At 36.3% G+C, this 25393-nt stretch overlaps 1 protein-coding gene across 3 annotated transcripts; it reads left to right on the top strand.

Annotated features, from left to right (window-relative positions):
* The first annotated feature begins 1246 nt into the window (after positions 1-1246).
* On the top strand, positions 1247-25382 carry LOC126824167 (zinc finger CCCH domain-containing protein 13). 3 transcript variants are annotated; one of them, XM_050553350.2, is made up of 5 exons: positions 1247-1970; positions 15239-15583; positions 16151-16497; positions 16860-17015; positions 19290-19497. In XM_050553350.2, exons 1-3 carry the CDS (start codon positions 1358-1360, stop codon positions 16180-16182), a joined length of 990 nt encoding a protein of 329 aa, XP_050409307.2. In that variant the 5' UTR covers positions 1247-1357; the 3' UTR covers positions 16183-16497; positions 16860-17015; positions 19290-19497. The 3 variants fall into 2 exon arrangements, with proteins under 3 accessions (XP_050409307.2, XP_055958040.1, XP_055958041.1); XM_056102065.1 differs by lacking the exons at positions 1247-1970; positions 15239-15583 and adding an exon at positions 19793-25382 and having other exon boundaries at positions 16206-16497; positions 19290-19355.
* The last annotated feature ends 11 nt before the right edge of the window (positions 25383-25393 follow it).

The following is a 25393-nucleotide window of genomic DNA, read 5'->3' as shown; positions in this document are numbered from 1 at the left end:
GCTGGAAAAATCACAAGGAACGTTCTCGGATCGATACGAGGGATCCGAAAACAAATTGATTATTTCTTGGTCAACATGGAGATGGAGCCCGGAAACTCACCGAGCCGCAAGCAGAGAACAATTGACAATTATTATAGCAAGGGAGATTATAATTAAGAACAGTTCCAAAAATTAGATCTAGAGCTAGATCAATATTTCATTATTGATTATATTATAGATATCTGGTCATATCTTGATAAAATTATCTCAATTAACACAATCAAAACAATTAAATTGTTAAAAGATTTCAACGAAAATGGACGGGGTCTCCAGTGTACCAGGTAATTAACCTAATATTTTAATCTGTGTTGAATTTTATAATACTGTAGTACCTTAGAAACTGGCGAATATATATATCTTTTTTTTATTTCTGGACCGTGTGTTTAATTATTGAATTGGATTTTAAATAATTCCAGTTATTGTATTTTCAGAAATTCGTCTGACATTGATAGGGACAGTAGGAACAGGGAAGAGCTCTCTTGGCAACTCATTGTTACAGAAAAACGAATTCGTTTCTTGGCAGGACTCCCGATCAGTTACATCAGAAAGTTCGTTAGGACAACGTCGTTTAACGTTAAATGGCATAGAAACAGAACTGAAAGTAGTTGATACACCAGGATTATTTCGCATGGGTAAAAAGAACTCCAACACAGTTAAAGAAATCGTTAAATGTATCGAACTCTTATCACCTGGCCCCAATGCATTTATTTTCGTTATTAAAATTGGTCCACTTACACGTGAAGTTCAAAAAGTTTTAAATTATTTTAATGATAAACTTGGTGAAATAGTTGATAGGTTTGGTCTGGTTGTATTCACTGGGTCTGATTTACTAAATGGTACAAGTTTTACGGACTGGATTAAAGGTACCACAGACACTTTTAAATCTTTCCTGGAACGTTTTAAAAACAGATACACTATTATTAATAACTTAGATAACTTGGAAAGAAAGTCTCGTGATTTGGACAATATTCTTAATCTTGTACAAAGTACCATCGATGCTAATCATGGCGATTTTTATCAAAATGAGATTGAAGTGAAATTGAAAGATGAGCGTAAACAGAAACGTGAACAGGAACGTGACGAACGCGAAAAAGAACGTGACGAAAGTAAAAAGGAACGTGAAATTAAGGAACGACAAGAACGTGAACAGGAATGTGAACAAGAACGTGACGAACGCGAAAAGGAACGTGACGAACGCGAAAAGGAACGAGAAGAACGTGAAAAGGAACGTGAAAATGAACGTGAAGAACGTGAAAAGGAACGTAAAGAACGTGAAAGGGAACGTAAAGAACGTGAAAAGGAACGTGAAGAATGCAAAATGGTACGTGAAAAGGAACGTAAAGAACGCGAAAAGGAACGTGACGAACGCGAAAAGGAACGAGAAGAACGTGAAAAGGAACGTGACGAACGCAAAAAAGAACGTGACGAAAGTAAAAAGGAACGTGAAAAGGAACGACAAGAACGTGAACAAGAACGTGACGAACGCGAAAAGGAACGTGACGAACGCGAAAAGGAACGTGACGAACGCGAAAAGGAACGAGAAGAACGTGAAAAGGAACGCGAAAAGGAACGTGAAGAACGTGAAAAGGAACGTAAAGAACGTGAAAGGGAACGTAAAGAACGTGAAGAATGTAAAATGGTACGTGAAAAGGAACGCGAAAAGGAACGTGACGAACGCGAAAAGGAACGAGAAGAACGTGAAAAGGAACGTGAACATGAACGTGAAGAACGTGAAAAGGAACGTAAAGAACGTGAAAGGGAACGTGAAGAACGTGAAAAGGAACGTGAAAATGAACGTGAAGAACGTGAAAAGGAACGTAAAGAACGTGAAAGGGAACGTGAAGAACGTGAAAAGGAACGTGGAGAATGTAAAATGGTACGTGAAAAGGAACGTAAAAGAAAAGAACAAGAACTGTCGCCTCGTATTCAAGGTAATCATAGTAAACTAAAATAAAATATTTATTTATTTGTTTCTAGATATTCAGTAAAACTGAAATAAAAGGTAAAAATGTTCGTCCCAACTGAAATTCACTAACACAATATGTTATCCTTACAAAGTAGGAATCGGTACATGTGTTGGGGTGATTCGTTGCCTCAAATATTTGTGCTTTAATTACTAACCTGTTGTTAAGCCTGTTTCTGCTCTAATCAGTTTAGAAGTTACGTTGTTTCTTGCACACTGATAAGCAGTGAATATTCGCTAGTCCGCTACAGTCACTCATAGGGATGACATCGATGCGACTTAATGAGTCCCAAGTATTAATTTTTGTCCTTCTGCAAATTACATTCTAGAATATTAAAAAGCATTAGAAAGTATGATTAACGTCGCGTGATGTGACGTCACATGATAAAACAGTCACCTTTTACAGATATAAATAAAATAAAGCAACCCAAACCATTAGACAAAATTCGAAGTCCTTAAAAAACGGTATAGGCAAAATAGTGTAATCAGCATATGGACTGTTCACCGTGTACAAAATAAACGACAAACAGTGGTAACAGGTGTCCGGAAGAGGAAGCTTACCCTGCCTGGCGCCACACCCGCCATAGCGAAATCTCGGTAAAATAGCGTGATTGGCCAATGGACTATCGGTATGCAAAATGCACGTGATAAACAGTGTTAACGATATAGTAGGCAGACATTATCAGGGAGATCGTATACGCGTCAATTAAATATATCTAGAATAATAGCCGAGAGAGACATGTTATATTTACCAATCAAGTCAATATGACGGCCAAAAAACTTTTTAAAGGTTTTAATAAGTTTAGTTCGCAAGTATCCCTGTAGTTGAAGCTTAAGCAATCAGAATAAAATGAACAAGCTCTCGCGTAACGAATTAGCTGAGACACAAACACTCCATAAGCTGGTGATATCGGAATGCTACTACTAATAAATGGAAAGTTAACAATCGGAAAGTCAAAGTCATCAGGTTTATCGTACAATTTAACACTAAGTTTATGGCAATTGTCCAAATCGAGACGCAGATCCAAGTAGGAAGCGTAATTGTCACTGTCAGTAGTGTTTTTAATTTCGAGCTCATCAGGATATATGAATTCTACATAATCACTAAATTTTGGATTATTCAGTGATAGAACATCATCGATATATCGATAAGTGAAATTAAAATGTCTGACTAATCGTTTATTTGATTTTACGAGTGCCTGTATGTAATCGGCTTCGTAGGAATGGAGAAACAAATCAGCAAGCAACGGTGCACAGTTGGTGCCCATGGGGATACCTACCACTTGCTGATAAATTTCCCTTCCAAATTCAACAAAGATATTATCAATTAAAAAATCCAACATCTGAATTATCTTGTTGGCGGTGAATTTATTTTTAGAATCACTATGGTTCTTAACAAAATATGTGGAATTGTAATTAACAACTAAATATTGATATTCCCGATTTAGATGAAAAGACACTGTGAATAATGTCTTTTAACCGAGCTTTTAATTTACTATGGAGAATTTTAGTGTACAAAGTAGAAAAGTCAAACGTTTGTATAGATGAGATTGAAGCAAGTAATCTAGATTGCAAACCATCAAGTAATTCTTTGGAATTTTTTAATATTCACATTTGATTAAAACCACTACGAGAGTATATTTTGTCACAGTATTTTTGAATACCCTCTTTCACTGCGGTTAGTATAGATGTCAATACTTTTGAAAGTGGTTTCGTGGAACAACGGGATGAACCTGCTATAAAACGTTGCTTATAGGGATTTTTATGTAGTTTAGGTATCCAATATAACAAGGGTGTATAGGTATCTCCACATGGAGTACCAAATGAAATGAGTACAGATCTGTGCTATTAGTCTTCGCAATACTTCTATGAAACAGATTGTGTTGCTAGCTCTAAATACGCAGAACTATTTAAGACTGAAAAATAACCGAAGCAAAAAGTTTATTTGTAGGCTTTATTTTCCAGACTACACCATACTGTAAAATATATTTATGCATCTATGGGACTAAAAATAAAACGTTAAATTATTATATTTTTAGAGACCTTTATCCTGTATTACATGCCATTATAATTTTCCCGTACTTTCCGTTGTCCACAATTTATTGTGAACACTCTTCAGGCTACATTTATCATCTGATTGTTTTGAAATTGATATATGTTGTTTACATTAGTGAGATGAAGAATCCTATTTAATTTCAATAATGTTCGTTAATTTCTTCTGTAGTTATGGCCATTGTTTCACTTTGTTGAGCCTTGTGAACGCTCTAACGACAAAAGTTATCATCCGATCTGTATGGAATTTGTATGCTTCATTTCAATTAGTAAAACGAAGACGCCCATTGAATTTCAACAATAATTATTTGCGTTAATTACGTCCAGATATATGGCCCGTGTTTCACTTTGTTGAGCCTTGTGAACGCTCTAACGACGCTCTAATTAGTGAAACGAAGAATGCTATTGAATTTCAGCATTTTCAAAAAATTACTTGTAGAGTTATGACCCTTGTTTAACCTTGTTGAACCTTGTGAACTCTCGAATGATGAAAGTTATCATCCGATCTGTATGAAATTTATATGCATTATTTAAATTAGTGAAATCAAGAATCCTATTGAATTTCAACAATTTCTGTAAATTAATTCCAGAGTTAAGGCCCTTGCTTCAGTTTGTATAACCTTGTGAACCCTCAAACGACGAAAATTATAATCTGATCTGTATGAAATTGTCTGGTAAATATATACCACAAAAGAATAAATATGCAACAACCAATGTCGACTGCCGGACGATTTAGCGGCTGTGGGCGTATGTTTCGTTGCCTGGCAACCTATCTTTTTTCATACCAAAGATAATACTGCACAATATATATTCTTTATCTGTTGGACTAGAATTATAGCTTCAAATTATTAGATTTATCTCTCTCTCTATCCCTCCCCTCTCTCTCTCTCATGTCATATAAACAGACATGTGTCTGCTGTGGGTATAAATAAATTTAAACCACTATTCATTTTTATATTGGGCTAATCTTGATACAATTCATTGACGTCGATCTTTCTATAACCAGCTAAACGTGTATTTTAATTGTCACTATAGTATTGTAAACAATTGATAAATTGAAATGTATTGAAATTTGAAGACGTTGGCATATCGTAAGAAATGCCAAAATGGTTATATCCTCAAACATCAAACGCGGCCAGACTTCGATTGTTGATGAAAAAAGTTTGTTTGGATATTTTTCTGACCATGGATTGCCCTACATTTGCATTGTAATATTTCTTGATTTACTATGTTGAACCACAAAACACTCAAGTAGACGAGCTGTAGTTAGCTACGTGTTGTATTAGTCCGATTCGGTTTGTTACATAATTCCCATCCGTCGGTTTTTCGGGTAGAAATCATGGAATAAGCTTTATTTTGTAGGTTTTGATGTTTGATTACAAAAAAACCAATGTTGACATTTTTTCTGAATAGGTCTTCATAGTATGGGAGGCCATTATTTGAGGGTAGCCATTTTGAAATAATATTCCAACTTATTTTTTTATTTTCACCTTATTTATAATGTTATCGACATATCAACTGTGATTTGGCAATGTAGTAATATTGGCAGGGTTCATGACTATACTTCAGATTGTTTTCCATCATTTCAGTATGATATTTCCATGATGTGACCATTTTTGGCGGGAACATCGGGCGATGTGCTGATTTCGATTTAGTAGCATTGTTTGGTGTCAATATATATGTTTTCGGGGTCACAGATTCCATTTCTGACATTTACAACCTTGTAAAATGATCACATGTTCATATACTTAGCATATTTCCAAGATGACGGTCATTTTTAGCAGGAAAATAGGACGATGTGCTGATATTGATTAAATAGTCGTCGTTGGTGTCAATATATATGTTTTCAAGGGCACAGAATCCATTTCGGTCAGTAACAACTGTGTAAAATGATTATTTTGCACATTTACAATATGACGGCCATTTTTTGGCGGGAAAATGGAACGACGTGCGGATATTGATTAAGTAGTCGTCTATGGTACCAGGATATATTTTTTGGGGAGCAGATTCCATTTTTGCCGTTTACAACTGTGTGAAATGGTGGTATGTTCACACATTCAGCATATTTTTGTTTGTGGGAGGACGTTTTCTAAAAACCTTACTGAAAAGGTAATCCAATTCTGCTATGTATAAGCTTGTAGCATGCTCCTGGAAGCATGTGCCGAATTTACCCATTAAGTATATTATTCAACAATGTAGTAGTTGAACTCCAGCGCAATATCATTCCACATGCTCGTTCTACATTCATCTTGGAAGTCAGTGGATAACACAATCTATGCTATGAGGGCTTCTTAGCAAGTATTTCATTTACAGTCACGTCCCCAACACTATCATCCACGTTGCTGCCAGGCTGGAACGAAACTTCTTACCATATGCTTGTTACGCTGTTACGACCTTTATGTATATATAGGGACGATACTGAACCTCGTCCATCAGCTCCAGTCTAGCATCCAAAGAGGAAACCTCAAGAAAACTATGCAATGTTCTTGATTGCTTGACTATTGGTAGTTGTATATGACAGAAATCGAATCTGCCTCCCCGAAAACATATATATTGTCACCAAAGACAACTACTTAATCGAAATCAACCCATCGTCCGATTTTCCCGACACAAGTGGCAGCAATATTGGAAATATACTAAATATGTGAACATGTGATCATTTTACAAGGTTGTAAATGTCAGAAATGGATTCTGCGCCCCCGTAAACATATATATTGACACCAAACACTACCACCTAATCAAAATCTGCACATCGTCTCATCTTTCCACCAAAAATGCCCGCCATCTTGGTAATATGCTAAGTATATGAACATGTGATCATTTTACAAGGTTGTAAATGTCAGGAATGGAATTTGTGACCCCGAAAACATATACATGTATATTGACACCAAACACTACTACTTAATCGAAATCGGCACATCGGCCGATTTTCCCGCTAAAAATGGGCGACATCTTGAAAATATCATCATGAAATGATGGAAAACAATCTCAGATAAAGTCATGAATTCCGCCAATATTAATACATTGTCAAATCACAGTTGATATGTCGATAACATTATAAATAATGTGAAAATAAAAAATAATTTGGAATATTATCGCAAAATGGCTACCCTCAAATAATGGCCTCCCATACTATGAAGACCTACTCAAAAAAAATGTCAACATTGGTTTTTTGTAATCAAACATCAAAACTACAAAATAAAGCTTATTCCATGATTTCTACCCGAAAAGCAGACGGATTTCCATTAAGAGGCTATATGTTTGGTCGCTGTATAATAAGTGACTCGTTTAACATCCGTTACGGCACACTAATCACGTGACCTTTATAAAACTCCTCATTTACAACAGTATTTATATCACAACCAGTGATTCATTAATATGAATAATTTGAGGTCATCCTGAATGTGAATAGGCCTATTATATTGAATAAAAGATATAGATTCACATTTAGGAAATAAAATGTAGTTTTATGGCACGTCAGCTCCAACCGGGCTATATTGCGCCAAACATTTGGTGAATATTACGAGACAGGCTAAATTATATCACAGAAAAACATTATATGCATAAAAAAAACAATATCACAGTGAATAAAATTAAAAATAAAATAGAACTTTTATGCATATAAATATTAAATACAAAAATGAAATGATATATATATATATACAATTAAAATTTATGATAAAATCTTGTCTCTTTTAAAAAGTCTTAATGCTTTACCATATAAACCCGGTTGGGCAAACATGTGATGTAATGACTGACAGCGGTAAAAATTCGATCTAATATTCTTGAAATGCTTGCACTCAATCAAAATGTCAAAGGAACTGTCAAAGGAACATGACAGTGTTCACATTCTGGTTGAGGCTCTCGCTTTAAAATGAAAATATGAGTTAAAAATGTATGACCAATGCGAGAGCGACACAAAACAACTTCATCCCTCTTTGTTGGTTCTATAGGAGCTTGTCCAGTCTCATAAGAGAGGCTTAATGTGATGAAGTTTATTTGTGTCTGCAAGATCCCAAGACCGTTGCCAACGGTCATATATAAAAAAGTTAATGGACGATCTGAAATCGGTGAAAGGTAAAAGAAATTGTGACATGGGAAGATCTAAAGCAGACTTGGCAGCTAAGTCTGCTTGATCGTTCCCTTTAATATCAACATGACTGGGAAGCCAGCAAAGGACGGTGTCCTTGCCGTTAAACTCGTGTGATAGTAGCAGACGATAAATGTCTGCTACTAAAGGGTGTACAAGCTGCTTATTGTTTATTGCCTGCAAAGAGGACAGAGAATCAGTAAATAGAATGTGTTTTAAAGATGAAGAGGTTTTAATGGACTCCAAAGCCTGAAAGATGGCCTGGAGTTCAGCAGTAAATATGGAAGCAGCAGGAGGAAGACGAAATGGTCTCAGATGGCGTGGCAGTAGCCGAAGCTACCCGGTCGCCATTTTTGGAACCATCTGTATAAATTGGAGCATAATCACCATATTTAGACCTTAACTCTCTGAAGAGAGACTGAAACACTGTGGAACTAGTATCTTTCTTTTTGTTTTTTGTAAGATCGAGATTGATCTTGAGAGGAGATATAGACCATGGTGGTGTCTCAAAGAATGGGGTATTCGCAATACTGTCTTGACTGATACTTGCCTGAGACAAAAGGGGTTGCATGCGAATACCGAATGATGGAATAACATTAGTCTTCAGTAAATATAGATGTTCATGATAGGGTCTAAATATGGTGTTAACTGAAATATGATGAGGCAGAGATGCAATTTTTGTAGCATACTGCAGTGCTAGTTTATCACGTCTGTCGTGAAATGAGGGTTCGTGCGCCTCGACGTATAAACTCTGCACTGGAGATGTTCGAAATGGCCCTAAACTGATTCTAAGTCCTTGGTTGTGTATGGTGTCAAGCTCTTTGACATAAGACTCGCGGGCAGACCCATACACAATACATCCATAATCGAGTTTAGATCTTACCAGTGTTTGATAAGACTTTCAATATATTGAGGCCTTTCAGACATTTCTCCTTGAGGGTTTTAATATGAGGGATAAATGATAATTTCTGATCAAATATCAAACCCAAGAATTTCGGGACTACCATCCAGTGTAAGCCCCGGATCAGGATGTAAACCTCTTCTTTGACAGAAGTGCATGCACACAGTCTTGGATTTCGAAAATCGAAATCCATTGTCAGTTGCCCATCCTTGAATAGAATTTAAGCAAAGCTGCAACTGACGTTCGATTGTCTGCATGCTTGTCGATCCGTAACACATCTGAAAGTCATCAACATAAGAGAGCCGTCGACCCCGCGTTTAAGGCACGTCGGTATCGTATTTATTTTGATAGAAAAAAGTGTGGGAGACAATATACTTCCCTGAGGAACTCCCATTTCCTGGGGAAATGGGTCAGATTACTGATCCCAAACGTACCTTAAACTTCTAAGAAGTTTTTAATGAAGATAGGTAAGCGACCCCGCAGGCCGAGGTTATGCAGGTCGCGCATGATACCATATTTCCATGTGGTATCATAAGCTTTTTCCAAATCGAAAAATATAGCAACTAAATGTTGTTTCTGGATGAAAGCATCCCTGACAAACGTTTCAAATCTAACGAGATGATCAAGAGTGCTCCTTTGGGACCGAAATCCACATTGGAAGTCTGTAATAAGGTTGTTGGACTCAAGAAGAACAGTAGGACGTTAAACCCCATTTCATTTACTTTTGTTGGACTCAAGGTACCAAACAAGCCTTCGATTGATCAATCTCTCCATGGTTTTGCAAATGCAGCTAGTTAAAGCGATCGGGCGATAATTGATAGGATCTTTACCGGGTTTAGGGATGGGAATTATTGTGGCTTCATGCCACGAAGGAGGGAAATTCCAATCAACCCAAATCCCGTTATAAAGATCTAATAATATTAAAAGTGTAGAAAAGGTAAATGTTTCAAAATCTGGTAGTGAATTCATCTGGACCAGTTGCAGTATCTCGAACTCGTTTAAGAGAATCACGGAGCTCAGCAATAGAAAACTTTTCATTATAACATTCATCATTACGGGACTTAAAATTAAGTCGCCTTTTATCCTGCTGATGTCGAATGCCCTGAAAGGCATCAGGAGAAGTTTGATGATGAATTGAATGAGAAAGTACTGGCCAGAGAATTAGCGATATCAGGAAATGTTGTTAGGGTGGAATTATCAACATTTAGATGGTTAACTGATAATGCACTACTTTTACCTTTAATTCTACGAATCCTATCCCATACTGATTTGGAAGTGGTACGGGAATTTATTATTGAGACATAACCTTGCCATGAAGACTTCTTTGCTTGGCGTATGGTTCTACGGGCCTTCGCCCGGACCATTTGGTATGCTGCAACATTCTCCATGGAAGGATGATTCTCAAGGCGTCTTAAAATACGATCACGCTCTTTAAGAGCGGATTTGCAATCGTTATTATACCATGGTTTATTGAAAGGTTTGGACTAAGTCGTGGTCTTTGGAATCGCCTGCTCAGCTACATCTTGAAGAATTGAAGTGAATAAGGCCATGGGCTCATCTGCATCTTCTGACTCTTTTGCATCAAAAGAGAAGAGACACAAAGATTCAAAAAGAGCCCAATCAGCCTTATGCAACTTCCACCTCAGCGGCCTTTCAACCGGAGAGGGACCATTATTATCTATCAAGATCGGAAAGTGGTCACTGCCACACAGATCTTCATTCATTCTCCATGTAAAATCCTGAAACAGGACCGGAGAGCAAATGGTTAGATCAAGGGAAGAAAAAGAAGCTGTGGCAGGATTTAGATAAGTAGGCGAGTCATCATTTAACAAACACAAATTATTAATGTTAATGGAGTCCGCTATTTGTTTACCTCTGTTGTTATCATCTGGACTACCCCAGAGTGAAAGATGATTATTGAAATCTCCCGTAATTATAAACGGGAGGGGAAGCTGTGCAACAAGGTCATCAAGATCTCTGGGGTTCAGATGTAAACTAGGTGGTAAATATACCACCGTGTGCTCTACCATCATTGTTAGTAAAATGATGATAGGCAACAAAATGTCTGAGTGTCAAGACATCTGAACTCTTTAAAAAGGTTTCTTGCAAACAAATAGCTATGGGGTTAAATTTTTGAATTAATATTTGAACTTCATTAAAATTGTGTTTAAGACCACGACAATTCCATTGAATTGTGGAATTGGCCATTTTCAGGGAGGTTTAACATGACTTCTATGATGTTGTTTTGGGTCATGTATTTCTACAACAACATCCATGAGATTGTCCTGTTAAAGGTTCCGACAGGATCCTCGTCACCCTTCCTACTACGGAAGGTATTTAATTTTGAACTTCTAGGAACGCCCTTACTAGAACGTTCCTTGTTAGAGTTTTTGGGTGGATCTCCACCAATTGGTTGAAGAGTGGGGGGTACAGCCCCCTCAATCTCCGACTCCCCAGACTTATTATTAATCTGGGTGCTGAGAGAAACATTTACAGGTTTTGGAGGTATGGGAGGTTCATTCTGTGACGAGGATTCCGTCGAAGCTGGAAATTCAGCAGGTGTCTGACAAGCAATGGAAGTAGTCTTCGGCTTGACTGCATTTGCAAAAGACATTGCAAATGTTGGGGTTGCAGCCTCAACCAACTTCCTTGCTTCAGGATATGATACGTTTTGTATCTGTGTTGACCTGCTGAACTTGTTTTTCTTTCTCCCATATAGGGCACTCTCTGGAATAAGCAAAATGAGGCCCTTTGCAGTTAATACAACGGTGGTCGAGTTGACAAGATGTACTTTTGTGACCATCTTGTCCACATCGAGCACACGTTGCTTTCCCCTTTACATACGGTTCTACTGTGTCCAGAGCGCTAACAATGAAAGCTACGCAATGGGATGTTAGGGGTAACTGGAATGGCAAGAAAATCAGCTTTTATCATCCTAGGTAGATCTGGTTTATCAAAGGTCAGGATGTGGGTGTTGGTTTGGATAATATTACCATTACGTCTGATAGAAATACGTTTGACGTAGGCAACACCTTGTGAGGCGAGATTTTCAATTATCTCTTTCTCACAGCTGCCTTCTAAATCCTGAGACCGTATAACACCTCTTGAAGAATTAAGAGAGTTATGCGGTGTAACATTGATTGGAATGTTGGCTAAAGTCGTAGATTTTAATAAAGATGATGCATGTGACTCTTTAGCAAATTCCACTAACAGAGTACCATTTCTCATTTTCTTGACGCTTTTGGGCTCACCGGCCAAGACAGCAAGACCTTTAGCAATCAAGAAAGGAGAGGTTTTAGCTAAATTAGTATCATCTGTATAACTAGAAATCTAGGCCAGGTTCGGGATGTTTTATTTGGTATAGTATTAGGTTCCGTATCCTCGGTCGACATACGTTTCAAACGAGTCTTCTTTGACTGGGAAGCCATGAGTGTAATTTTAAAAGATTCATCCCTGCCTGCTCTCCAACCACCAAAGGATTACAATATCCATGCAGGCTACTGCGCGGATATCCAGCGCATACACCCTAAGAGAACAGACAGGGATATACCTAGACAAAGTAAAGATTAAATATTTTTACTTTATCCAGTTGACCCAAGCCGCTGCTTTAGAGTAGGCACTCAGGACACAAAGGTAGAGCTGCAATAAATACATTACAGACTTATGGGAAAGATGCGCCTACTCGTGAGCTAAACACGACCAAAGCCGATTGATCAGAGTGGGCAACTCTAACCTCCCGTCTAGGTGAATTGTGGGCCGAAGCAATGTGTTGCAGAGAAAGGGCTCGCAAACCAAATCCCCACTCAATTATCAGGATTCCACTCTCCACCGACACGGGTCGCAACGCACGACAAACACGCCGCCCTTTTACAGGGATCCTTTTAGTTGCATGGGTGGTTGGATGCCTGAATGGTTAACGTGCGCGCGCTGTATCATAAAGTTTGTCATTGAGTCAACTGGCGTGGTTTCGAATCCCCGGTTGTGCGTGGCAAGGAGTAGGGTCGCCTGTCCAACCTCGTGGGTTTTCTCCGGGTCCTCCGGTTTCCTCCCACTGCTAAAGACCCCTACGCGCAAGCGAATTATAGAAATAAAAAATTAAAGCATATGTTAGTCCCGAAATGACCTAGTTTGTGTCGAGTGGACGTTAAACCCCATTTCTCTCTCTCTCTCTTTTAGTCGCCTTTTACGACACGCAGGACATACGAAGGGTATATTCTTATCAACCCCTACACCCCGGGGGGGGGGGGGTCACATTTAGGAATCAGACACTGTATGGAATCTGAATATTTCCATCTAATCCCAGATGTTTATTTTCTTGGTTGAAAACACTAACAGGACAAATTCGTGTTTTTTTTCTTTTTTATATTTCTTCTAAGAATCGGCCATTGGGCAATAACTGTCGTCTGCTAGTTGTGAGAGAGTGAGTACATGTTGGTTCAGGTGTGTAGGCGTATTGTTAATACTCGGATCATGTGATTAGAGAGCGAGAGAAATGGGGTTTAACGTTCTCTCGACACAAACTAGGTCATTTTCGGCACTGATATATTGTTCAATTTTATTTCAATAATTCGCTTGCGCGTAGGGGTCTTTTAGCAGTGGGGGGAAACCGGAGAACCCGGAAAAACCCCACGAGGTTGGACCAGTTACCTTATTCCTTGTCACCGTTTAAGCGCATTCACTGTGAACGATCTGTATCCAAATGATTTTAATTTCCACCTTCGGCAACACAACTGATAAGTCAAAGACAGAATTTCGAAGATGATTCTTTCATTTATTGGCAGCCAATGGAGTGATTTCAGAACAGGAGATATATGAGAGTATTTTGATGATCTGGTAACAAATCGACATGCGGTATTTTGCACAAGTTGATTTTTTTTAAATATTGGCACTATTGTTACAGTAGTCCATCCCCGAGAATACCAAAGAACACACAAGTGCAGCAGCTGCTTCCTGGCTAGCGGGGTTGGATGGCCGAATGGTTAGCACGTGCGTGCTGTATCATTGAGTCAACTGGCGTGGTTTCGAATCCCCGGTTGTACGTGACAAGGAGTAGGGTCGCCTGTCCAACCTTCGTGGGTTTTCTCCGGTTCCTCCAGTTTCCCTCCACTGCTAAAGACCCCTATGCGCAAGCGAATTGTTGAAATAAAATTTAACCATATGTTAGTCCCGAAATGACCTAGTTTGTGTCGAGTGGACGTCAAACCCCATTTCTCTCTCTCTCTCTCTCTGCTTCCTGGCTAATCAAGTTTCTTATATGGCCAATGTTCCTGGAATTTTCGACAAATTTCACTAATGTGACTATCCATGCTTAAATTGGACCCTAACAGGACACCCAAGTTCTTCACAGTGTCTGATGGTGCAAGTATTGCATCTCGTTCGAACACATCATTTGAACTTAGATTTTTCAAATGTGTATTTGGACCAAAAAAAAATACATTCTGGTTTACTTCATTCAATTACATTTGATTTCAACATAGTTCTTGTCGTCCTATCTTCAATGTCATGTTTACACAATTTGATGACAGAACAATTAGGGGATGGAAGGAACAATTTTTAAAAAGGAGTAATTTGCAATCAGCTGTGTATCATCTACATAAGAATATCATCCTAGAAACCATGATTATCGATTAGTTGTCCTAAATTCTTAGAATACATTACAGAAAGGACAGGTCCAAGGACTGATCCTTGTGGAACTCCTGAATGATCTGTACCGGCCCTTCACAGGGTTGCTGGAAGGCGGTTAAATGGGTCAATACCAGGCCTAATAATCCAGGCAATGAATGATTTTATTGGAAAATTGATGTCAGAAATGAAGTCAGTGGGTGAGATATAGCATCATGATAATTATATGTTTTAGCAAATAGCAAAAACTATGTTTCAAAATAAATTCCTTATAGCCTCAATTGGTTTCGGAAAAATTTGATAGTGAATTTAGGGAATGACGTTTTTCTTACTCTAAAATGACCATAGCTGTTTCTATGTTGGGTACCCAATGACCAAATCTGCAAAGTTTGGTCACAATCGCCCGACATCGTTTGTGCATTTTTTTTAAAATTTTTTTAAAAATTTTGCATGGTTTTCTCGCGAACTCATTCTTAACGGCTGATAACAAATTCTGTTGTTATAATATTATTGGTAATCATACAAAGTATTATTATAGACAGGTATAATATTGTGGTGTTTATTTTTTCAGCTGAATACCAAGAGAGCTCACCCGATGCTAAGAGGAGAAAGGTTACACATAGCAGAGAGAAAGGGAAGATGTTACCTGAACACGATTATATCATAAAAGATAACTATGTGTATTTACTCAATAATCTGATACCTATAGAACCATTGCTAGACAGTTTATACGGAAGCCACGTAATAGATGAAGATGACTTGGAAAAAATCAGAAAAGAGGAATCGGGTGGTACAAAAGCAAAGATACGTCAATTTATAAATATTCTTCGAAATTGTGGTCCAGGGGCATATCCTAAATTCATCCATAGTTTACATGAATCGGGATATGTTACAGTAGCTGCAAAATTATCATCGGGTAAGTAAAATAGCACAATTTACATTCGATACCATTATTTTAGTTTGTCAGTGATATTTATTTAAATATTTTCCCTCCATGGATTCTCCTATTGTTTATATATTACTAAGACAAACAGAGTTCGTTGCTGGAAAAGGTCTCTTTCAAATATGCAATATAAAATTCAGAGGCGTGCTGAAGCCTCCGAACGCGGGTAGGCAGCCCAAACTTAAGGCACTTAATGGGGAAATGTTTGGTCCTGTGGCACATGCCATGAGATACCATACATTGATACTTGGTTAAGGGGTTACAATTAATTCTTGAAGATCTGAACATGTACATAGTCCGCAACAGCCAAGAACTAAATGATATGAGGGCACATTTTTAGAAACGAGGGCACTTTTTTAGAAGGGAGGGCACATAGCCACACACACGCCTATTACCTGATAAGAAATTGCATCGAATTCGAGCGTTATCAACCATTTCCGGTTTCTTCTCTTTTTTTGCATTTATGGGGGCAGGGTAGGTAATGTCTACATGCCCAGCACGCCCCTGATTGCATAATTTTGTTATTTATAATAACTTCAGATATTGAAATGGAAGAGAAACAAACACAGTAAAACAACAAATATGTAGTCACAGTTAAGACTTCAATAAACTAAACAAGACAAAAGGGAGAGTGAACAGGCGAAGGATAAAAACGACGTTGAACTCATTGATGATAGCTTTAAAAACAAAACCAATATCTTTGTTCGATTCAAGTCGGGGATGAGAACGAAGACAAAGCTACTGGACCAACTATAAAAGGAAATGGACTCAAGAATGACGAAAGGGAGAAACAGTATCTTGTCCGATGAGCTGGACCGAATTTTATGAACAAATTGTGATTATAGAAAGAATTAAAGAAGAAATTGAAGATGATGAGATTGGACAAGGTAAACCAGGATAAACTGTGTTTGGTATTTAACAACCAGTAGTGTTTTGTGGCCGACTGTATATTCAGTATTATGTTCAGAGCAGAGTACATTCTTGGCCAACCCCAATATACAATAACTTGACTCTTATGAATAATCTTTCACAAAGAGAACTGTTTACACTATCTGATATTTATACCATTCCTTTAATGGAATTCTTTATCTATTTCTTTATCCAAGTGACAAATGGCGTACCCGATCTTATAACAGTCAGGTTTGGTTCGTTTTGATTTTGAAGATTTAAATCTGAAACTAATATTACGTATTTATATCCATTTAGTTTATATCTGTCTATTTTTTAATTTATTATCTCGATATTTCAGATGCAGGGATAAATGATTCCGATTATTCGCCAGTTGATATTCAAGCAACAGATGGGAAAGTGCTTGTAAAACAAGAACCTCTAGATGTAAATGAGACTGATGATATAGATTGTAGTTTACCAAGAGATGGTAAACCAGATGACGGCATTATAAAAGGTTGTAAACGTAATATACTTTAAATTATTGCCGTTTTGCCTTTCCTAATGGATTTATTCACTTGCTTCCTCTACAGGAGTTATTACGTAGAGACTGTATATGTTCTCTAATTGTAACATTGAAAATTATTCTCACTGTGAAGAAGTCACGTAAATGTGACAAACAGTATTTAAGGCAGAAGAGCATTGACTAAAGCGCATGCTACCAACGAATCAGAATACACATGATAATAATAAATAATAAGTAGTCTTATAAGCGCTAAAATCCACATAGAGAAATGCCCTAAGCGCTGAGTAGTTTGTATTTTGGTGTCCACTACCTAGAAATGAAACAAAATGGGACAGCTTTGTTGACATTAATTAAAAATATATTACCATTGACCATCACTGTAATTTTTCTGATTTTGTGTCTAGAATTTAAAATATATGTTTATATCCCAAAATTCTCTGATGAGATCAATTTTGGTACTTACCGGGTCGTCATGTCCGTGACTACAGCTTATGAAACCTGTAGAAATCATAATTTTTATTCGATTTTGATTAATGTTCAAATATATGTTCATAACACAACAATCGTAGATAAGTTATGATGTTAATCCGACCGTCTTTACACAAACAGTAGCTCGTTCGTTCCTTGAGGCTTAACGTCCGCTTCTACCTTGGGTGATATCGCAGACAATCAAATAGAAGAATAGCATGTAATATTGCAATATCGATTAAACTTTGATGAATTCTATATTGTCCCATATCCTTTACACAGCATGTGTTTTCTATAGTTTCTGGTATGAGGGGCCGTGGTGGCTCAGTGAGTAAGACGCTGGCACGGTAACCTGGAGGCTCCATGTTCGATTCCTATGTTGGTCGAGAAAGTACATCGGTATTTAATGGCGAGGTTTCCCCTTCTCATTGGCCCCGGACGGACGGACTGACAGGGGACAACATATAGTCATCCTGATGGGAAGAAAAACCGAGGTGCATGTAAAACATACCTTGACAGTTTGAATCCGATATCAGAGTCGGTCGTAGCGCCGCTGTCCGGGCAATATCTCCCTTATAGCACACTGCATGGCGTATGTCTGTCTTCATTAGCCCAGTCGGCGCAAGACAGTAGGACGTTAAACCCCATTTTATTTCATTTCTAGTGTAATGAATTGGGAACATGCCCCACCCCCATCCCATCCCTTTTATATATTATCCTGATTCAAGGTGACATGTTATGTAATTTGTGACATTTTCTGGTAGTATATTTTCGTTTCGATCACCTGGGTACATTATTATGTGAAAGTTGAGCAACGATATTAATAGTAGGCTACATTGTACATAATTTTATATACGCCCATACGGTAATGGATTGGTGTCCGTCGTCCACAATTTCTTGTGAACACTCAACTGACTACATTTATTGATTTATTGTCTGGTCAGTTTTAAATTTATATTGATATATTAATGTTTACATTACTGGGACGAAGAAGCCTATTTAATTACATCTAGACTTATGGTCCGTGTTTCACTTTGTTGAACTTTGTGAACGAATAAAGTTATCATCCGATCTGTATTAAATTTACATGTGTTATTTAAATTAGTAAAACAAAAAAGACTATTGAATTTCGACAGTTGTGGCCATTGTTTCACTTTGTTAAACCCCTTGCTTCTGAACACGACAAAATCCTATTAGATCTCACCAAGTTCTGTTAATAACTTGATAAGGCCCGTGTTTCACTTTGTTGAAACTTGTAGGAAATTAATATCAGTGTCGTGTAAATTCTCCCATTACCTACAAAAAAAAAATATGTGGCACTCTTATTGAATGCCCGGGCGATTTAGCTGCAGTAGGCGTATTCTCCGTAACCTGACAAATATCTTTGTGTTTTTAAAAACTGATAAAGACTTACACACGCGCGAACTTTGTATATAGTACATGCCGTATACATAGGTAGTAGGTACCGGTATATTTATATCACTTCAGTGGTTTGTGTCTTGTCATTGGAGTTATCTTCTGGGTTTTATACTAAAGAAAAACGTTAGCATGGGGCAGAACTAGAAGCCAAACAAATTGTAATGATTTCTGATAATTGCTTAATGGGTTGTTGCTTTTAATCCGATTTTAGTGTGTTGTAAAAGTTTTAATTACCGACACAAAAAATATATGAAAAAAACCTTGTTGACTGTCCGACGACTGTGGTGGTGTGTATGTATGTTTCGCTCTCTAGCAACCTATCTTTGTTTATGTAGTACAGTTCTCCTGTACTTACTAATATATATGTTTCTATTACAGACGCGGATGATAAATATGGTGATCACTTACTAATAGATGAAGAAAGCAAAGGGATGACAATTCCAGGTATGTCATTACGTTTTAGCCATTTTAATTAATAATTAAAGAAATGGCAAGTAATTTTCTAGTCGGGGTGTTTTTAAGCCAGTGTGGTATATCTTTCACACGAACTTAACTGTTAGCTTTGACATGTTGTGACAAACCACGGTCAAGGGTTATAAATATAATTAAAATTACTCAGGTGTATATCCGACTCGAAAACACAAATTACCACAAACGATACGGAAATGTATAGGCACAAAGCTAACTGAAGTCGATTCAGATGGCTGACATAAACCAGCTTAGATACCAGCTTAGGTTGTTTTAAAACTGGTTTATTTACTGCACCTTTACGTTCAGACAACAAAGATAACCTAGTTTAAAGATGGCCAAGGTTTTTAACCACCATCAGAACGGTATATATGAACAGGTAATAAACTAATATCAATATTATGTAATTTCAGATGATGTTAAATATAGTCAGACATCTATACAAAATAATATGGAATCAATATATAAAACTAAATTGTGATGTGTTACTTTTGACAGACAAAATAAAGAAGCTTGACTCTGAATTTCAATCTATTAAAACATTGCTGAAAAATGTCAGGAATCATTTAAACCACTTGTTACGGAGGACCATAACTTAGGCCCAATTCATAAAAAATTCTCTAATGTGAAAAAACTGGAATATAAACGTAACATTGTTATAGGATCATCCATACTTAAAGGTATCAAACCAAATGGATTGGATAAAACCAAATCCACAGAAGTGAGAACTCTGTCAGGGGCGACTATACAAAATGTCATCACTTATGTTGATAATTGTACCTCACCAAATAATGTCCGCAATATAATATTTCTAATTGGATCTAATGACTCAAAATATGGCCCATATGCAGACTATACTCGTAATTATTATAGAACTTTAATAGAATTGTGTTTCTCTAAATTCCCTTATGCATCTGTTAAATTCATTAGATTATTGCCACGGTTTTCTCGCTCTTCAAATATCATTATAAATCGTATTAATGACATACTATATGATGTCTGTGAGGATTGTGGAATTGACATACCTATTGATCATGGAAACTTATTTTATAATTATCACCTAAGTAAAATCAGAGAGAATTTATAGCATGATTCTGTACATCTTAATTCTTATGGTTCTACCTGTTTAAGCAAACTTATTAGGAATCATGTTATCTCCCCAAGCATGCCAAATTAGGATATCATTATTTTCCAGAAACTTACATTTCCTGTCATGCTTTGGTCTACCAACATGCCCCCCCCCCCCCCTCATCACAAGAGAGCTCATTTGCACTTGCTTTTCCATCCACACCATTATATTATATTGGTGTAACTGTTTAACATTAACATTGTTATTATTTGTTATCATTAATTCTTACTTTGTGTTATTTAGAAAGATATCTATTTCATTCCTTTCATCATTTATTACAATTATATAACAGATGCACCAAGTTTTAACTAAAAAAGGTTTACATGTAGGTCATCTAAATGTTCAATATTTCTTTAATAAAATTCCAGAACTTAGTCTATCCATTCAAAACTTTGATATATTTGCTATTTCCGAATCACACTTAACTACTTCTATAGATGATGATCAATTACATATTGCTGGATTTCATAATCCGTTAAGAAAAGATAAGTCTAATTTAAGTTCTTCTGGAACATTGCTCTACATAAAAGATAACTTCATTTATAAACACCGCTCAGATCTGGAACATCCAAATATTGAATCGATCTGGATAGAACTAAATTTAAAGAAGTCAAAGCCAATTCTCATATGCTGTATATACCGAAATCCAGCCTCAACTAAACTATGGATTGATTCTTTTTCGGAAATGATGGAATCTGCATGGAATAATAAAAATGAAATTCTTATAATTGGAGATTTAAACATAGATCTTTACAAAAATCAAAATAAACATTGGACCGATTTGTTACAAACTTTTGGCCTCCGTCAACTTATTAAAGCACCTACACGAGTTACTGATAAAACGAAAACATTAATAGACCATCTCATTGTTTCAGACCCTGATCATGTCAAAGAAATCAAAATTCCTTGTTATGCTGCCTCTGATCATTACCCAGTATGTTTTACCTGGCAGAAAAAGGATGCTTCTTTTCCTAAAAATAAACATGTAACAATTACATATAGGTCATTTAAACACTTTAATAAAGATCAATTTTTGTATGATTTGCATGCAGCTCCCTTTGACTATATTTATAATTATTCTGATCTAAATTTAGCTTTATCAATTATTACTCCAATAATAAATAAACATGCTCCCTTAAAAACTACGAGAGTAAGAAACGTTGATAAACCAGTTTGGTTAACTCATGAAATATTTCAACTTATTCATAAACGAGATTATTTAAAGAAAAAAGGGGATGTTACTAATTATAAAAAATTAAGAAATGAAGTTAAAACAGCTATCAGAGCAAGTAAACGAAAATATTTAGAATCCTTGATATCTGACCGGGAAAACAGTAAACAGATTTGGGATGCCATAAAACTAGCAAATAATACTTTTCATAAAACTTCATCACAACCTACTCAAATGGATCCTGACACTCTCAATCATTATTTTATCAATGTTGCAAACAACTTAATGAACAATGTCCCAATTTCGTTAAGCAAAAATGATTCCAATTGTATTTCTAATTTTGTAAACAATCAAACTTCATCTTGTACTCCTAAATGTAAAATACCTTTTATGTCTACTTGTGATGTATACAAATATCATTCAAATTTAGATGCATCAAAATCTGTAGGAATTGATAGTGTTAGCTCGTTTTTTTCTCAAAACCGGATGCCCCATTTTAAATACCTCTCTAACATATATATTTAACCTCTGCATTGAAAAGAACATATTTCCTGACATTTTAAAACAGGCAAAGGTACTGCCATTCTTCAAATCAGGTGATAAATGCCTAATCGGTAATTATATGCCAATATCTATTTTGCAAACTCTCTCTAAACCCCTTGAAAAACATATAAATTTGAATATTACTAATTATTTAAATAAAAATAATCTTTTATATTTAAATCAATCTGGCTTCCGTTCAAATAGCTCCTGTCATACAGCCCTTGTTAATATCACTGAAAATGTTTATGACGCTCTAAATAATAATATGCTAACAGGATTATTATTTTTTGATTTCAGAAAAGTTTTTGACATGGTAAATCATTATCTTCTTCTACAAAAACTTCAGCTATATAATTTTTCGGAAAACTTACTCTCATTATTGAAATCATACCTTAATAATGGAAATCAGTGTATATCAATTGGACAAAATAAATCTTCATTTCAAAATATAATTTCCGGTGTACCCCAAGGATCAATCCTTGGGCCTTTACTTTTTAAGCTCTTTATCAATGATTTACCGTTTTCTCTTTCTGTAAATTCCGATCTGTTTGCAGATGACACCAACGTTTATACCTCTACTCCAGATATAACATCTCTTAATAATAAACTCCAATTGGAAACCAATAAAATAATACAATGCTGCCAAAATAATGCTATGATTATCAATGAATCAAAAACTAAATCAATGTTAATAGCTACAAACTATCAACTTAAAAATCCATTAAATAAACTTGACATTCAAATCAATAATAATCAAATTGAAAATGTTTCTGAATTTAAACTTTTAGGTGTAATCATTGATAGAAATTTTTCTTGGAATAAACATACTGAATACATTTGTAAAACACTAAATAAAAAATTGTATCAACTGAAAAAGATAAAATCACGTCTTCCGTCAAACTTGTTAAAATTATTCTATTTTGGCCATCTTCAGTCACATCTAGATTATTGCTCCACCATCTGGGATACCTGTAGTAAAACATCCTTAAATTACTTACAGCGTGTGCAAAAATTGGCTTTTAAATTAATTAATGATAAACCACTAACGAAAAATTCAACCGTATGTACTTATGAAACCCTAGCTAAATCACTAAATATTTTAACCATTCAAAATCGGTTCACCTTCAATAAATACATCTTACTTTTCAAATTAGTTCATAAAAAATGCCCAAACTACTTAACTAATATTCTCGTTTTTAAAAATACACCTTATACCGACATTAATCGTCGATTTAATATTCCTGAACCTAATAAATCAATATATAAAAATAGTTTAAAATACATTGGACATTGTCTCTGGAATAACCTACCTACCTCAATTAAAAACACAACTGTACTATCAGACTTTAAGGCGAATATGTCAAAAGAACTTTTTGTCAATGGAAGTATGAACTGTAAAGTAACTCATGTATTATATGTCATAAAATGTAGTGGCTGTGCCGAACTGTACATCGGCTGCACGACCAAGTTACAAAACAGAGTAACGGTTCATAGACAACATATCAGGGAACCAAATTTAAGGAAGATGCCTTTAATTGAGCACCTTCATATCTGCGGTAAGGGCGAGTTCAAAATATACCCTTTCTTTAAGATGCCGTATTCAGATCCCATGAAAATGAGATTGAAGGAACAATATTTTATTGACAAATTAAACCCCAAATTAAACATTTCAAAATAATTACAATATTGTGCTATATATTATATATTATCTACTTCATTATTATTATATTATTGTATGTTTATTCTTCCATGACGTCACGTTATTGTTATTGTTATTGTATGTCTTGACAAGCTCAGGCGAAACATGTAGACAATTAAACAATAGTATATACTTTCTTTAGGCATTTTTAACCTTTATTTTATATATATATATTTGATCTCATTGTTGTTCTTGTTGTTCTTATATTGTTTTGTTATGTTTCAAGGGCAGAATTGTAAAAAGGCCTGGCCTACTTTCTTACCCTAATAAAGATATTCTTCTTCTTATTATTATTATTATATCCATAAGATCGAATCGAATGGATCATATAATTATTGGCGAAAGATTTCCGTCACTGTCTATAACATTCCATTTGGGTAAATTTTATGAATACTCCACAGGCTTTATATAAGTCAATATTATTATTATAGTTCGAATAATTCCAATATTTATATTCGTTGGAACCTTAAAATAGATTTAAAAAAATGCCTGTAAAAGCACACATTTACGTAATATCCTAATTAATTAATTTAGATTTACCCATATTAGAATTTTTACTACCATATGCAGATTTTAAATCTTGCATTAATCATTTTATTTCTACGCGTTGGCAACAGTCTTTGGATCTTGCAGGCACAAACAAACTTCACTACATTAAGCCTCTCTTAGGAGATGACTGCCTCGTGCACTCTAACAAACCAGTCAGCACCCTATTCGCTTGACAAACAGTCGTGTCCGTGCTAGTCGGTCACCCAACGAGGAAATGGTCGGATGCAAGATAGATCGTTCTGTTTTAGTGGCGAATCCCGAATAACGTGCTGGCTCGTTATCCGTTATTGACGAATCCCGAAAAACGAGCCAGCACGTTATTCGGGATTCGGCAATAAAACAGGTGATTGCTGGAGACGACTGCTCCGTACACTCTAACAAACCAACACCTAACGTTCACTTACCCCTACGGTCGGGGGTAGCGAGGAAATGGACGATGCAACGTAGGTCGGTCTGTTTTACTGGGATTCGGAATTCGGCAATAAAACAGGTGATTGCTGAAGATGACTGACCCGTGCACTCTAACAAACCAATCAGCGCCATATTCGCTTGACAAACAGTCGTCTCCGTGCTAGTCGGTTACCCAAACGAGGAAAAGGTCGGATGCAAGATAGATCGTTCTCTTTTAGTGGCGAATCCCGAATAACGTGCTGGCTCGCTATTTGGCCCCACAGAAGGGGTAAAGTTGTTTTGTATCACTCTCGCATTGGTCATACGTTTGTAACTCACATTTTTTATCTTAAAGCGAGATCCTCAACCGGAATGTGAACACTTGTCAAATTCCTTGAGTGCCAACAACTCAAAGATGCTACCGTTGCCAGTCATTACAGAATTTATTTACCCAACCGGGTCTACATTTTTGACGCTTGACTCTTTAAAAGACACCAATTTTGATAGAAAATTTTAATTGTAGGCTCTCTATC

Source organism: Patella vulgata, chromosome 6, assembly GCF_932274485.2.
Source record: "Patella vulgata chromosome 6, xgPatVulg1.2, whole genome shotgun sequence".
Lineage (NCBI taxonomy): Eukaryota > Metazoa > Mollusca > Gastropoda > Patellidae > Patella > Patella vulgata.
Note: the sequence above shows the minus strand (reverse complement) of the source record. Positions and strands in the feature narration are given on the sequence as shown.

What these genes read in the sequence shown, in the direction of transcription:
- LOC126824167 (XM_056102065.1), top strand. Translation starts at nt 22,302, where the DNA reads ATGCCAATATCTATTTTGCAAACTCTCTCTAAACCCCTTGAAAAACAT.